The sequence below is a fragment of the Arvicola amphibius genome, chromosome 2, assembly GCF_903992535.2.
Source record: "Arvicola amphibius chromosome 2, mArvAmp1.2, whole genome shotgun sequence".
Lineage (NCBI taxonomy): Eukaryota > Metazoa > Chordata > Mammalia > Rodentia > Cricetidae > Arvicola > Arvicola amphibius.
In genome coordinates, this window is record NC_052048.2 from 160,124,961 (window position 1) to 160,141,348 (window position 16,388).

At 39.6% G+C, this 16,388-nt stretch overlaps 1 protein-coding gene and 1 long non-coding RNA gene across 2 annotated transcripts; one reads left to right on the forward strand and one right to left on the reverse strand.

The window, feature by feature from the left end:
• Nucleotides 1–1,160: 1,160 nt before the first annotated feature.
• On the reverse strand, nucleotides 1,161–8,931 carry Ndufa4 (NDUFA4 mitochondrial complex associated). Its single transcript, XM_038320452.2, has 4 exons — nucleotides 8,774–8,931; nucleotides 7,649–7,737; nucleotides 6,762–6,822; nucleotides 1,161–1,371 (listed from the first exon to the last, which is right to left on the reverse strand). The coding sequence occupies exons 1-4, from the start codon at nucleotides 8,813–8,815 to the stop codon at nucleotides 1,315–1,317; spliced, it is 249 nt and encodes an 82-aa protein (XP_038176380.1). The 5' UTR covers nucleotides 8,816–8,931; the 3' UTR covers nucleotides 1,161–1,314.
• A 302-nt stretch (nucleotides 8,932–9,233) lies between these two features.
• LOC119808113 lies at nucleotides 9,234–11,757 on the forward strand. The gene is made up of 3 exons (XR_005284402.1): nucleotides 9,234–9,430; nucleotides 10,996–11,035; nucleotides 11,565–11,757. It is a non-coding gene; the product is annotated as an uncharacterized LOC119808113 (long non-coding RNA).
• The last annotated feature ends 4,631 nt before the right edge of the window (nucleotides 11,758–16,388 follow it).

The following is a 16,388-nucleotide window of genomic DNA, read 5'->3' on the forward strand; positions in this document are numbered from 1 at the left end:
ATAGATCCATATCTAGCACCCTGTACAAAATTCAAGCCCAAGTGGATTGAAGACCTCAACATAAACCCAGTTACCCTGAACCTGACAGAAAAGAAAGTGGGAAATAGCCTTCAGCACACTGGCCCAGGAGACCACTTCCTGAATAGAACACCAGTAGCACACTGACAATAAATGGGACCTCGTGAAACTGAAAAGCTGGGTGACCTGAGGCTAGAGAGCGCAGGGACCTAAGGCAAAACCAAATAACAGCCTAAAATATTGGTAAAATGTCTCCTAATGATATTGTTATACTTGGAGATAAGTGTCTTATTCAACCACCATCAGCAATGCTTCCTTCTGCAGCAGATGGGAACAAATAGAGACCCACAACCAGACATTTTGAAGTGGGAGATCAGGGAACACTCATCCCTAAATGAGATGTCTCTATCAAATCCTCCCCTGAGCTAAGGGAACCTGGAGAAAGAGAATATAAGAGTCAGGGAGTATGGAGGACACCCAGAAAATACGACCCTCTAAATCAAGAAGAGCAAAGCTTCTATGAACTAAGAGACTGAAGCAGCACTCATAGGACCCTCACAGGTATGCACCACGTTTCTATATATGTGCATGTGCACATGCATGACTTCCAGTTTTGTATTTTTATGGAATTCTTGTGTGCAGAGAAGTGGGTCTCCCTTATTCTTGGGCTCTTTTCCTTCTTAGTTTGTCTTGTCCACAAAGGAATGATAGTTTTTGTCTTGTATTTTATTTTGTTATATTTAAAGATAAACTTAAGGTAAAGGTTAATAACTCAATTGTAGCTTATACTTGTTGGAAGTGGGAAAATCAGTTTTCTCCAATGGAGTGACACAGGATATATCAACCATTCCACAGTAGGCCTCATGTTCAGCAGTACTGACCAACATGCAGTGAACTCCACAGTTTAACTAAGGCTTGAATATACTTCCCAATATCCCTTTATTTCATTTCCATTTAGAAGTTACCATGTGTGGGTCTACACACACACACACACACACACACACACACACTAAAGCAGTATAAAGTAAAATGCTCAAATACATAGAAAAATCCAAGAGATGGTTTGAATTTTAGTATTTTATTTCATATACCCTAGCCATAAAGTCCCATATGGATTTTCAGCATTAATTAATGACACGTTATCAAGTTTCAAAGATTTATTCATCAGTTTAATAAACTCCAAAAAATCAACATGATTTCATGCATTCAGAGGAGTATTTCCTGGTCAAGTGGAAAATTGTGCGGATGCTTCTGAAAGACCTTCATTATAAGCAGCTTTATGGTGAGCTTCATGGTTTAGAAGTCAGGGCCTTCTTTCTTCAGTTTGCTGTAGTCCACATTCACTGAGTAGAACTTGGGGGAAAAATATATTTTAGATCACCAAAGACAAACATAACACAAAAGTTTTATAATTTGTTTCATCTTTTTCAAATAAGAACTCAGAAAAGAAAATTTTAAGAATACTTAATTATGTAAATGTAATACACACACAAAAATACATTATCTAAAATTTTAGTGGTTATTCAAGGAGATGATTTTGGCAAAGTAAATAAAGCATTCAATCTATAGTTTAAGTATACTCTATACTAGTTAGATCTATAAGGATTATCCATTGCAAAATGAATAATTATTCTTTCTGATGCACATTTCTATCTCTAAATTTTTAGTTTGTATATATTTGTGTGTGCATATATAAACACCCTATGTGTGATATGTGGGACCCCAAGTCAACAGGAAGCAGGCTAGTAATAATAGTGTTTTGTTGCTTATGCAACTCTTCAGCTCCAGCTGTCCTTTTCTCATGGGTTTTCTGAATGCTAAACACTGCCAGTCACTTTTGGTGATAGATTTTAAGTAGTACGGCACACTAAAACATGTCTAAGATTTCCAAATATTTCAATTAAGATTCATCTTAGAAATATATTTTACTTGAGTACTAAACAATGTCTAACTCCTAGTGAGTTTGTTGCTGTTTTGTTTTTTGGTGATATGTTTGAAACGGGTCTAGAATTTCTACTGGAAGAAACAAAAATTCTAATTCTTGGACTAAAGAAAACTAAGAAGATAATGCTATAATTCCTTGAAAATGAGTTATTTATCTGTAAAAGAATTATAAGCATTTTCTCAAGAGTCTGTGTACTGGTTTGAATAAGAATGGCCCCCATAGGCTCATATATTATTAATGTTTAGTCACCCTGGGAATGGAACTCCCAATACTGATTAAAGGATTAGTTGTGGCCTTGTGGGAGGAGTGCGTCACTGGGGTATTGGGCTTTGAGGTTTCAAAATCCCATGCTAGACCCAGTCCTCTTTCTCTGTTTGTGCATCAGGTTGTAGCTCCCAGATACATTCTCCAGCACCATGCCTGATTGTTGCCATGCTCTCTGCCAAGATAATAATGAACAAAGCCTCTAAACCATAAGCAAGCCCCCAATTAAGTGTCCTTTTTCATATGAATTGTTTTGGTCATGGAGTCTCTTCACAGCAATGGAAGACAGACTGCATTAAAGGAGACTTCAGGGCTGGTATCTAGCTCAAAGTCACAGCAGTTGCTTATGTGCAGCCCTAGACTCATTCCCTTCCACTGTAAAAAAACATACAAACAAATGGTTCACAAATCTGTTCCCACAGAGATTTCTTCAAACTCCCCTTTTCTTCAAATATATACTTCTTTACTGTAAGAGGCAGGATCTCACACAGCCTCCATGGTGTGTATGTGAGGATGATCTTAAGAGTTTATACTCTCCTGCCTCCTCCTCTCCAGCACTGGAGTGACAGGTATATGTCACCACACTGTTTTAAGGGTGCTGGGGACTGCACACAGAGCTTTGTACATGCTAGGCAAACACTTTGACAGTTGAACCTCATCCCCAACTCCTTACTTGATTTTTTAAAAAAGAAAACTCTCCAAGTTATAAAGCATATCGCCATGTTATCCTTAGGTTTATAAACACTGGTCTACAGTTACTTGGACAGATAAATGTAAATAAACAAGCAATATTCTTTGCTCTGCCTTGTTAAAAATCAATTCACCTAGACAACAGAACAAGTTATACTAGTCTCTAACATGTTTGCATATTAGGTTATACTGAGATAAATATACAAGTATAATTATGTGTTAAGCAGAAAATAAACATCTAATAGATGCCAACATGTAGCTGCGGTTTATCTTAACCATCACCATCTTCTGCATTCTTATTGCTTTATAAAAATCTAATTGAGGATCAAATTATAAATTACTTAAAACTGACTAAACTAAAAGGCTGGAGAGATGACTTAGTGGCTGAAAGCAAGTACTGTTAATCTAAAGGCTCAGAGTTCAGGTCCCAGCACCCATGTTGGGTGGCTCACAAACCACCTTGGTAACTCCAGCTTCAGGGCTCTGACATCTGTAATCTCAGCAGGCTCCTGTACTCATAAATGGAATTCAAAGCAAAGAGAACAAATATTCAAAAACAAAGCCATTGCTAGGTGTCGTGGTTGTTACACACCTTTTAACCCAGAATTTTGAGGCAGAGGCAGCAGGATCAACCTTGAACAGGTTGAAAATCAACCTGATCTACATATCAAGTTTCAAGACAACCATGGCTACGTCCTTAAACCCACTATTCTGCCAAAGTAGTGATGCATGCCTTTAATCTCTCAGCATTCTGGAGGCAAAAAGGCAGGCAGGTATCTGAATTCAAAGCCAGCTTTGTCAACACAGTGAGTTCCAGGTCAGGACTATGTAGAGAGACCTTGACTCAACATTTTTTTTCCCTCAAAGCTAGTGGGCTTTTGATGTATTTGCTTTGTACTTAAAATTCTCTGGAAGTAATTTTGAAATCTGCTTTGCTTTTTTTCACATGCCTCTGCTGCTTTTCTCAACAGTGGTCACCTTGAAAGCACCCTAGATAGCGAATCTGATCCTAGCTTTGAAGCATTTCTTTCAATGATGTATTGCTGGGCCTCTAATCCTTAAACCTCATCTTTTCCTAATCTCTTGTAGTTTTATGAGTTTTTGCTTTGGGGAACCAGTAACTTCCCTTTATGAACTGAATATTCATGTCCTCCTAAAACATCTGGTGAAGTTCTAGCCCCAATAAGAAATGACATTTAGAAACTGAGAATATGGAAGGTAATCAGGTCATAAGGGCAGAGCCTTCACAACTAGGCTATTTTGTTTATAAGAGAAAAACAGAGCCAAGTATCCACCTCCTTTTCCTCTTGTGAAAGCATCCAGTAATCTTGTGAAAGATCCAGGATCTTCGGGAGAAACAGAACTAACTGGCTCTTTGGTCTCACATTTCCCACAATGGTGACACATTTCTGCTGCCTAAGCTTCCCTATCCATGGTACTTTTTATCATAGCCACCCCAAATCTTAGTATCTTAACACTATTAACTTTTAGTTTTTAATCACATTGCTGTTTCTAAGTCAAGTGCTCCACACTCATTTCATTCCAGTCTTCAGTTTGATGAGAAGCCCTTATTTGCCACTGTGGTTTGATGTAGGTGTGTCTTCTATCTATCTGATGATTTCATTGGATAATTAATAAAGAAACTGCCTGGCCCATCTGATAGACTGGCCCTTAGGTGGGTGGAGTAGACAGAACAGGAAGAAGGAAGTGAGGTAGATGGCTCAGTCAGATGTCACGCCTCTCCTAAGTTAGACAGACCACCGTGCCTCTCCTCAGAGAGAAGCCAGACGCAATGAAGCTCCAGCTCAAGATGGATGTACGCTAGAAACTTCCCGGTAAGGCACCACTTTGTGGTGCTACACAGATTATTAGAAATGGGTTAAAGCAAGATGTGAGTAAGAGGCTGAAAATAATGGGCCAGGCAGTATTTAAAAGAATACAGTTTCCATGTAATTATTTCAGGTAAAGCTACCCAAGAGGGAGCCGGGCGGGACGAAAAGCAGGCCTGCCCGCCGAGCTCCACACTACAGTGGTTCTCAAGGGAAATGGAAAGAACAGGGGGTCAAAAACTAAACAGTTTAAAAGTGGTAAATATCATCTTCCTACCTCATAGCTTGCCACATAGATAGATGATAGATGATAGATAGATAGATAGATGATAGATTGATAGATAGGTAGGTAGATAGATAATAGATAGATAGATAGATAGGGCGTATGATACGACTGAGCTCTACTGGCCAAATAAATATAATTCATTTAGATGAAGCCAAGAGTTTTGCACATGCTTTTAATCCCAGCATATAGGATGTAGAGGCAGGTAGATCTCTGAGTACAAGCCCAGCCTGGTCTACAGATTGAGTTCCTGGACAGCCAAGGCTACACAAAGAAACCAGTCCATCCTCAAAAAAGTTCTCTTTAGATAACAGAAAAATCACTATGGAGACAATAACCTCATTGCTTGGGTTTAAAAGCAAAAATAAGTAGACTTCGTCCATTCCAGGCTTAATGAACATCTAGATTGCGTTCTCTTCACTCTTACTACAATATAACAACATTTTTCAGTTTCTACCCTCTATGAGCCACAAGCACTCGAGGCTCAGGCTATGCCACAAACACCAGGGCCTTAACACAGCAACGTTCCACTTTCAGTTAACAGGGCCTCACATCAGCCCGTCATCAGTAACTGCACAGTAACTGGCACAACTGTTGGAATCATCTGGAACATTTCCTAAAATACCTATATAGAATATCCCAATATGCTCTTTGATCAAACAACCAAATTCTAGTTCTTTGTTCTCCCTTTTAATGCTTTTTTTACATTCAGATACATTTCCCCCTAGAATAACTGGTGCTTAAATTCCTAAAACAAAATAATGAATGAGAATGCCTGTTTATTATTTCTTGAGCACATAGAAGATGGTCTAGTTCAGCTTGGTTAGTGAATTTCTACTTCTACCATTAGAGGACAGCAGCTTGTGTACTTAGAAGCCAAATTAGAGTTGGGTTAAGCGAAAGTGAGTAAAGAGCCCGGTGGTGGCGGCACACGCCCTTAATCCCCACTTGGGAGGCAGAGGCAGGCCGACCTCTGAGGTCAGCCTGGTCTACAAGAGCTAAGTAAAGGACAGCCAGGGCTGTTACACAGGAAAACTCTGTCTCAAAAAAAATGAACAAACAAAAGGAATAAAAAGAAAAAATAAAGTGAGTAAAGAATAATCTTTAAAGTTGCTACAAATAGTAATGAGAACACGTGTCTACCACAGACACTTTCCCCAGGTCTTAGTGAAACATGGCTCAGCGTGACTCTTCTGGGGGGCTAAGGCTAACTGCTAGGTACTGGGGAACAACTGGATGCAGCAGAAAACCTAAGGGAGAATTAGGCACGTTAGTTAAATAGATTGTTTGGCATGAAAATTGTACCCGAACCCGAACTCTTGACAACAGAAGGTTTACATGCACAAATACAATACATAAGAAAGGTTAGGTTTGAGAAATCAATAGTCATGGTACATGAATACATTCTTTCAAAGAGTAGCTAAATAGACCACTCTTCTGGGAAGCTGTTATAGCTTATCTATGAGGCTCATGGCAAAATTTTATGTTTAACTGACTTTCATTTCTTCCTACTAAACCTCACCAAAAATATTTGAACCATACCAAGAAGAAACAGGCAGCCAAACCACCCAAGACCAGGCTGTCCATACTTCAACAGCAATGGCAGCAACTCTTCAAGGTTCATCATGATAATGGAGTTTTGCCTGCACATCCCATTTCAAGAAAAACAACCACACAGCCATAGATCTGTTACAATATGCTTTCCAGCAACGTTAACAATGTTGTACCTTACCTTATATTGTTCATTGGGACCCAGTTTGTTCCAAGGCTCTGGGTTATTTTTCCTGTCCCAGCTAAAATGAATAAAAGAGTATAATTATTATAGTAATAAAACACTACTTACAATAGTGTTTTGAAATACTTCCTTAGAAGTTAGTGTTTTGAAGAAATCAAACTCATTTTCTAGTAGGTATAGGATAGTATTACTTTCACTATGAGCTAAACAGAAGTAGAATTCATAGTTAAACAAGCATGCAACTGGTAAAAATCACAGTAACAGCCATTTAAGTTACCTGTCCTCATCCCTGTCTTTATAGCGGGAATGTTTGTATTTGGCTTTTATAAAATCTTCTATTTTTATCATTGAGGTAATATACAAAAGTTTATAGACTCCCCATTAATCATTTCCAACTGCAAAAAGAATCATTTTATTGTTCAAAAGATAAAACATTCACACAGGACAAGAATCACGGTTAAGTATTTTATAAAAAGCAATTATTCCCAGGCATGGTGGCATACGCCTTTAATCCCAGCACTAGGAGGTAGAGGACAGATCTCTGTGATTTCAATGACAGCCTGATTTACACAGTGAGTTCCAGGACAGCCAGAGATACATAATGAGTCTCTGTCTCCAAACAACAACAACAATAAACAAACAATTATTACCCCGAGCTTCAAAATGAAAGACTTAGCAATTCTACTTTACCAACAGGAAACTAAAACTCAGGGAAATTGGGTAAATTCATGAGACAGGAAAGGTAAATGTCAGCAGCAGAAAGTCCTGGGGCTGACTGCATGGCTACAAAATTGTAGTTCTTTCTACTGTGCTACCTCTCCCAGGACTGTGGTCCCCAGGCCAGCTTCCTCAGCCATCCAAGCTTTAAGCATTGGGAGACTCACCTGACATCTGGATTGAACAATGCCAGGCGCATCACATACAGTGCTGCTCCAGTACCTCCTGCTCCAATAAATACGAAGAGAGGAATCAACTAGAACAAAGAATAGACAAAACATAGTACCCATCATCACATTCCTTGATCTTGTCCAAAATACATACTACAATGGTTCCTACATGGTAAATTCCAAATCCATTTCGCTAACTTGTCCTAAAATGTGAACAAAGGTTGATTTTAGAAGGAAGCAATGTTTCTTTTCAATTGTATTCTAAAGGCATTAGGATTATTTTGGTTTTAAGAGTCTGACTTCTTGCTTGGCAGTGCTGGTGCACGCCTTTCATCCCAGCACCCGCGAGGCAGAGGCAGGCGGATCTCTATGAGTTCGAGGCCAGACTGATCTTCAGAGTGAATTCCAGGACAGCAAAGGCTATCCAGAGAAAGCCTGTCTAGAAAAAACTAAAAATAATAAAGATAATAGTAATGGTAGTGATAAACACACAATCTCTGTGGAAAAAAAAAAGGAGCGTAATAAGCTGGCAGACATGTCTGTTACAAGCACTGGTTTTAGGAACTAACTCTGGAAACGGATTTCTATTAAATTTCCTAAGTATTTGGAAAACCAGACTTAAGGCAAATATTAATTATCTTAGGGACTGTCATAGGGGGAGTTTCACTGAACGAAAACGCCATGTCAAGAAAACTTACATAAATTTTGCAAATGCAAGGTATCCAAGAAAAGTAAGGATTCCAGGATGAAGATTCCTTACATTTCAGAAGGCGTGGAGATGCAATGCAGTGGACATAAATGCCTCAAACGCCAACCTGACCTTTCTTGGATTCTAACCCACTCTGTGTACCATCCAACCCTCTTTGGAGCAACCAATCTGCAAGAGCGTGGCCAGCGTTCCAACACTCAGAATGTTTACCTTCCTCCCTGATGTGTGCCACCTTCTGTTTCTGGCAAAACTCCGCAGCGGAAAACAGTCACAAATAAAAAGGCTTCGAGCAGCCGGGTCATGCCAACCACAGACAGGGTAAACCCCAAGAACAGTGAAAAGGGAGCGTCCCCAGGGGACTGAGACAGGTGCACCAAATACAGAAGCCACCCTGGAAAAGACCATGAACTTACGCTGGGATGCTTCTTGGCTTGCCCGATGATCTGACGGAGCATGTTTGCGGCAGAGGCCTACCTCCACGGAGACAGGAGAACGAGCGCGGGACACACACCAAGCGGCTTCTGCAACCCGGCGGAGCGGACGTCCAAAGTCACCCAGGACCTCCTACCTGAAGGACCCCTGGCTCGGAGGGCAGCTTGCGGCAGGAAAGCCCGGATGCGGCTGTCCTCCGCAGTGCCAGAATGGCTCAGCCTTTGCGCGGTCGTGCTAACCTAGCCCGACTTCTGCATTCCACCGTGAAGCCCAGAATCCTTCAGTGCTTCCCCATGCATCCTCTCTGATGGCTGCATTTCGGCGTGGAAACCAGAACTTCTCGACTGATGAGACAGGCACGTGTTAGGACGACACGCGCATGATCAGGGTCAGCGGGCGGGCGCGGCTTCCCTAGCGGCGCTTCCCGGCCGGGGCCGCACGCGAACGCGCTTGGGGGCGCGCGTGCCGTGCACGCGCAGGGCCGCCCGGAGGGCCCGGAGGGAGCTGCAAGGCGCCTCAGTGGCTCCCACAGGACGCAGGTCCTGTCTGCAGCCGCCAAGGTCAAGGGCTGTGGTTTGAGACTGCTTGCAGCTGCTTCCTGTCCCCCACTGCGCTGAGGGACAGATGTTAAAAAACTGGTCAGTGACCTTCGTTTCTTCAGTGTGATCGCTAGACTCCCAGGTCCTGACACTAGCCTCAAAAAACTTCTGCAACATGCCACCATCCCTTCTGAGTCCAGCTATTGCATCTTCACTGGTCTGGTCATGTTCCTGAACTTAAGCGTTTCTACTACCCTATTTTCAATTTTCATATATTTCTTTCTAAATTTGCTTTCACCCCAAAAAGTCCTCCTCGGGACAGGGTTTAATGGGGCACATACAATCACAACTAACAATTTGAACCTTTTCCAACTCCCTACATATATTACAGTTTTCAAATAGTAAGACTAAAAAGAGGAGACATCTTCACTGGAATTGCTAAACTGAAAAAGTAGTATTAGCCGAGAGAAAGTTTCCAGTGGAAGTGTACAAGGAAGACAATTCAAGTGAAGGTCTGAAGCTCACTACCGCTAACATGCTGAAGTCTGTTATAGCTGGAACTTAAGACCGAAATCCGGGACTGGAGAGACGGCTCTTAACACTGCTTTTTTTCAGAAGTCCTGAGTTTAATTCCCAGCATATAGATATGGAGAGAGTAGACAACCTTGTCTTGTTCCTGATTTCAGTGGGATTGCTTTGAGTTTCTCCCCATTTAGTTTGATGTTGGCTGTTGGCTTCTGTATATGGCCTTTATTATGTTTAGGTATGTTCCTTGTATCCTTGCTCTCTCCAAGACCTTTATCATAAAGGGATGTTGTATTTTATCAAAAGCTTTTTTGGCATCTAATGAAAGGATCATGTAGTTTTGTTTTGTTTTGTTTTTTAGTTTCTTTGTATGGTGGATTGCATTGACAGATTTTACATATGCTGAACCATTCTTGAATCTCTGGGATGAAGCTTACTTGGTCATGATGAATGATTTTTCTGATGTGTTCTTGTATTTAATTTGCCAGTATTTTGCTGAATATTTTTGCATCAATGTTCATGAGTGACATTGGTCTGTAATTCTTTTTCTTAGTAATGTATTTATGTGGTTTGGGTATCAGGGTAATTGTAGCCTCAAAAGAGTTTGGCAGTGTTCCTCCTGTTTCTATTGTATGGAACAACTTGAGGAGTATTGGTATTAGTTCTTCTTCAAAAATCTTGTAGAATTCTGGGCTGAAACCATCTGGTCCTGGGCTTTTTGTTGCAGGGGAGACCTTTGAGGACGGTTTCTATTTCTTTGGCAGTTATAGGTCTACTTAATTTGCTTATCTGGTCTTGATTTAATTTTGGTAAATTATATTTACCAAATTAAAATTAAAAAGGAAAGTTGTCCATTTCTTTTAAGTTTTCCAATTGTGGAGTACAGTTTTTCGAAATACGACCTGATGATTCTCTGGATTTCCTCCATGTCTGTTGTTGTGTCCCTCTTTTAGTTTCTGATTTTGTTAATTTGGATATTCTCTCTCTCTCTCTCTCTCTCTCTCTCTCTCTCTCTCTCTCTCTCTCTCTCTCTCTTGGATAGTTTGGATAAATAAAGGTTTGTTGATTTTTCTCAAAGAACCAACTCTTTGTCTCATTGATTATTTGTATTTTTTCTTTGTTTCTTTTTTTTATTTCAGCTCTCAATTTGATTATTTCCTGCCATCTAATCCTCCTTGGGTGAGTTTGCTTCTTTTTGTTCTAGAGTTTTCAGGTGTGCTGTTAGCTCACTAGTGTGGGATTTTTCCAGCTTCTTCATGAAGGCATGTAGTGCTATGAACTTTCCTCTTAGCACTGCTTTCATTGTTTCCCATAAAATTGGGTATGTTGTGTGGTCATATTCATTGAATTTTAGGAGGTCTTTAACTTCTTCCTTTATTTTTTCCTTGACTCACGGGTGACTCAGGTGAACATTGTTTAATTTCCATGTGTTTGTGGGCTTTCTGGAATTAGTGTTGCTGTTGAATTCTAATTTTAAGCCATGGTGATCAGATAAGATACATGGGGTTATTCCAATTTTTTTTTTTGTCTCTTGAGATTTGTTTTGTTACCGAGTATGTGGTCAATTTTTGAGAAGGTTCCATGAGGTGCTGAGAAAAAAGTATATTCTTTTGTGTTTGGGTGGAATGTTCTATAGATGTCTGTTAAGTCCATTTGAGTCATGACATCTGTTAGTTCCCTATTTCTCTGTGAATTTTCTGTCTGATAGACCTGTCCAGTGGTGACCATGTAAGAGCCATGTGAGAACCATGTGAAAGCCATATGAAGACCATGTGCAGATCACATGAAGGCCACGTGAAGATCATGTGAAAACAACGTGAAGGCCACAATCTCTTGTTCATGGACACCTGCAGTTTATCCAAAGTCATTTATCATTATTTTCTCAATAATAAACCCTTTTTTATATGAAACTGAAAGGACGTGAAAATTTCCAATCATTTCTGGTATTCCATTGAACTACAGACTACCTCTGTCCATTTCTGTGGCCCTTGACAAGGAGCTATACCTGTAATGGGAAGTTGAAACAATCTCCATCTACTCTTACTCTGAGGATAAAATAAGAAAGAAGAAAAGACAGCTCAATTAAACCTAGATTGTTGCAGGAGGAGCAGGCTGCTTGTCTTCTGACCACCCAGCTAGCTTACACCTGAAATAATCACACAGAAACTGTATTAATTTAAACACTGCCTGGCCCATTAGCTATAACTTCTTATTGGCTAATTTTTACATCTTAATTTAACCCATTTCTAGTAATCTGTTTATTGCCACATGACTGTGGCTTACCAGCAAGATTCTATCCAGCGTCTGTCTCGGGCAGAAGATCCATGGCATCTGCCACTCTGCCCTTTTTTCCAAGCATTCAGCTCTGTCTACTTCGCCTCCCTAAGTTCTGTCCTATAAGCTAGGCCAAGGTGGTTTCTTTATTCATTATCCAATGAAAGCAACACAACATACAAACAGAAGGAACTTCTACACCACTAGATTAATTTTATTCAGGGAAAGAGTTCATATTTGAGTGTAAATTAATAACTGTGTTCTTCATGATGGATAGAACATGCCTGGATTCATGACCATAAATAGACACAGTAACATTAAGGTCACTGAACACTAAGAAAAGTCTATATCTAGATTGAAGTTCCAGGAATCAAGCCTCCTCCTCCTCCTCCTCCTCCTTCTTCCTCTTCTTCCTCCTCCTCCTCCTCCTCCTCCTCCTCCTTCTTCCTCTTCTTCCTCCTCCTCCTCCTCCTCCTCCTCCTTTTTCCTGAAACAAAAACTGGAATTTCATTCCTGCCTGAAACAACCTAAAGATACAAAATGTGTACAAGTGTTTCATGGCAGCAGATTTCAGCCAAGAAAGATAATGGTTCCAGAGAAACTGACAGCAAATGAGGTGTTCCATGACGGTCTATATTAACTTCTCTGACAGAATTTGTAAGCTTGGGACACAGAAGCCAGAATTAGTAAATTCAACATGTTATAGGAAAGTGAACAAATTCTTTGAAAGGCACAAACTCACCTGTACCCTGTGTGAACCTGTATGTATTAAAAAAAATTAAATTAATTCTTGAAACCCATCTGAAAATGAAAACTCTAAGACAAGACAGAGTCAAAGTACTTATAAAAACATTTAAAAAGAGGTAGACTCCCCAGTACATCCCAAATAAAAAAGTATTATTCATGTACTAACATCTAATGAAAATATAACAAACAGAAAATTGCAGAAATGAAACATGTTTCTGAAACATGGGCATACAATTTTAATCTGAATTAAAAGCTGAACCCAAAATTATATAAGTATATAACACAAAATGAATTTTTTTTATTTTTAACCTTATGATTCTTTATATATATATATATATATAAATAAATATATATATATAAATATATATATATGTCTTTGCAGGTAGTGTAGTATGGTGTGTGTGTGTGTGTGTGAGAGAGAGAGAGAGAGAGAGAGAGAGAGAGAGAGAGAGAGAGGGAGAAGAAGGGGCCATATCCAAACCACACACCACTCACACAAGGGTTTTATAAATCTCAGGACTTTGGAGAGTTCATCAAGAAGATTCTGTGGTTGAAAGATTTGCTTTAAAGAATAGAGTAGATGTTCAAAACATGAAAGAAGTGTGTGTGTGTGTGTGTGTGTGTGTGTGTGTGTGTTTGTAATGATTGGGTGGGGAGGGAAAAATCCCAGAGAAAACTATGTAGTACCAGCAAGACCTGATGGTTTGATGGATATGGGTAAGGAGAAAAGTTAAGAATGATATCAGAGCCAGGTTTGGTGACCCATTCCTTTGATCCCAGCACTCAGGGGGGCAGAGGTAGGCGTATCTCTATGAGTTTGAGGTCAGCCTTGTCTAATGTGCAAGTTCCAGGACTGCCAGGGCTACATGCGGAGAAACCCTGTCTTGGGGAAGAAAAAAAAACCAGAAAACAGATGTAGGAGTTGTTTTATTAATGGGAATTAATTTGTGACTGGAGATGGATTGAGGAAAGACTCAGAGATCATCAAACTGAAAAACTCCAGCATGTAATGCTTGTTTGGATAAAACCAACAAGTGATGTGGGACTTCCCTCTGTATGCTGTGATTACCATTAATGAATAAAGAAACTGCTTTGAACCTATAGCAGGGCAGAGCTTAGCTAGGCGGGGAAAACTAAACTGAATGCTGGGAGGAAAAAAGGCAGAGTCAGAGAGAAGCTGTGTAGCCCCGCCAGAGACAGGAGCTGGTTGGAATCTTGCCAGAAAAGCACAGCCACATGGAAATGCACAGGTTACTAGCAATGGGTTAAATTAAGATGTAAGAGTTAGCCAATAAGAAGTTAGAGATAATGGGTCAAGCAGTGTTTTAAATAATATAGTTTCTGTGTGGTTATTTTGGTTCTGGGCAGCCAGGACAAACAAGCGCTCCCCTCCTTGCTACAAACAAGGAGGGGAACATGGATAATATGTGGCGAAGGTTATGAATGTAAAGACTGGTGTGGTTTTCTTTCTTACTTTTTTGTCATTAATTCAGAAAACTTTTGCTAAGTGACTACTCTATACCAAGTACTGTTGCTTTTGCTTTTTTTTTTTTGACTGGCCTCTGACTCTTGTCTTAGCCTTCCAAGAGCTGGTATCACAGACATGTGCCTTCATGAACATCACTTAGCTTCTAGACATTTAGCATTGGAGAAAAAAAATACTGTGACCAAACAGAACTACCGTGTTGACTAAGAATGATAAGTAATGAACAGATAAGGTAACTTTAGAGAGTTATAGGCATGCCAATAAACTAGACCAAGAGTGAGAAGTGACATGGGCGAGAAGGGAAGGAGGTTACAATAGCTAGAGTGGGCGAGGAAAGAGCCTTTTGAGGATATCCAAGTTGAAACCTAAATGAAAAGAAGAGGCAACCAGTTAAAGATCTAGGAAGAACAGTCTAGTTAAATGAAGCTGCCCAGAGACTATAAAAAAAGAGCAACAGATCCAGGTGATGGCACACGCCTTTAATCCCAGCACCTTGTGAGGCAGAAGCAAGCAGATCTCTGTGAGTTCAAGGCCAGCCTGATCTACAAGAGCTAGTTCCAGGGCTGTTACATAGAGAAACATAGAGAAACCCTGTCTTGAAAAACCAAAAAAAGAAAAGAAAAAGAAAAAGAAAACATCAACAGAAGAAAGTACACAAAAGTAACTGGTCCATGCATAAACGAGGAGAGAAAAATGAGGTCACTTACAGATAGCAATCTTGCTAAAGTTTTATATACTATGGCAAAGAGTATGATCATTTTAAAAATCAGTACATAAAGTACTCAGGTATAAACAAGGGATCTACAATAGTGAGTGTAGCCAGGCTGGCAGAAAAAGAAATTACAAGATGGGGAAACCTTTTATTGAATATTTCATTTGGAATAAAAAACATTGGTAATAAAAAGTAAGTAGATACACAGAAATACCGTAATTCAAAAGAAAATAAAGTGCAGTAGTTTGCTCTTTTTTTTTATTTTGTTTTTTGTTTTTTTGCTTTGGACCATTGACCTAGTTCCAGACATAACAATAATATGGGCAGCCAGGTCTATATTCAAAATGTTAATGAGGCAGAATTGCATGATACTAACTATAACCAACAGGTCAAATTGTCAAAATTTAAATTTTGCATGTTAAATTTAGAGGAAAGAGAATGTGGCCTGTATGTTAAGTAGGGCTAGAGAATAGAGGTGACAGTTTAGAAAACCATGACAGAGGAGGCATTAAAAAATTCAATGTGAGTTTCAGAATAGGGATTTTCTATGTGGTAGATTATATAATTTCCAAACTCCTCTGGCCTGTCCTTAAAAAGAGTGGTCATTTAATTGCCTCATTAGCATCAGGTTTGGTAAGATGACATCCTTTAGTAGTAAAGGAAATGTGAGAAATTGCACTTGTCATGCAGAATTATTGGCCCCCTTGTGTGCTGTTCTCTCTTCTCTTTTCCCTCCATGACAAGATCAAGTTTTGGTCTAGACAGTGGTTGCTTTACTAGCTCGGGTGTGAAATTGAAAGCTATTTGGAGAAGAGCCATTGCTTACCTATGATGGGCACGTTTTGAAAGTAGGGAAGAGAATTTTATTGTTTCAAGTCATAGTACTTGTGATTAGCAGCAGAGTCTATCTCAAAAAGAATTACAGGTTTGGTCAATGATGCAGAGACTTGAGTAGAATCAAATAGAAGAGAAGTCGATTATATACTGCTGAAAAAATAAAACAAAAACAAAAAACCCTCTTAGCTTTGGGTTTTAAAAACCGAGATGTAAATTGATATTTCATTTCCCCAATCTTCTGGAGAAAAGAATCAGATAAAAAGATATGCTTGTGCTTATGAATTCCTTGCATGGATTCAAGCCAAGAATAGAAGAAGAGTGCTGAGAGAATCCACAGTAGTCAAAGACTATTTCCTACCTTAGCTCTGTAGCAGCTTACACACGGTGACATTTCAGAACCCGTGTACAGTTCTCATTCTCTTGCTGCATTAGAGCTTCACTATAGTTATCCACTCTCCAGTCTCTGTTCCACTATA

Coding starts and splice junctions, on each gene's coding strand:
- Ndufa4 (XM_038320452.2), bottom strand. CDS start 8,815: ATGCTCCGTCAGATCATCGGGCAAGCCAAGAAGCATCCCAGC. Junction 6,823..7,648: donor TTGTTCAATCCAGATGTCAG/GTGAGTCTCCCA, acceptor TATTCATTTTAG/CTGGGACAGGAAAAATAACC. Junction 1,372..6,761: donor GTCCCAATGAACAATATAAG/GTAAGGTACAAC, acceptor TTTTCCCCCAAG/TTCTACTCAGTGAATGTGGA.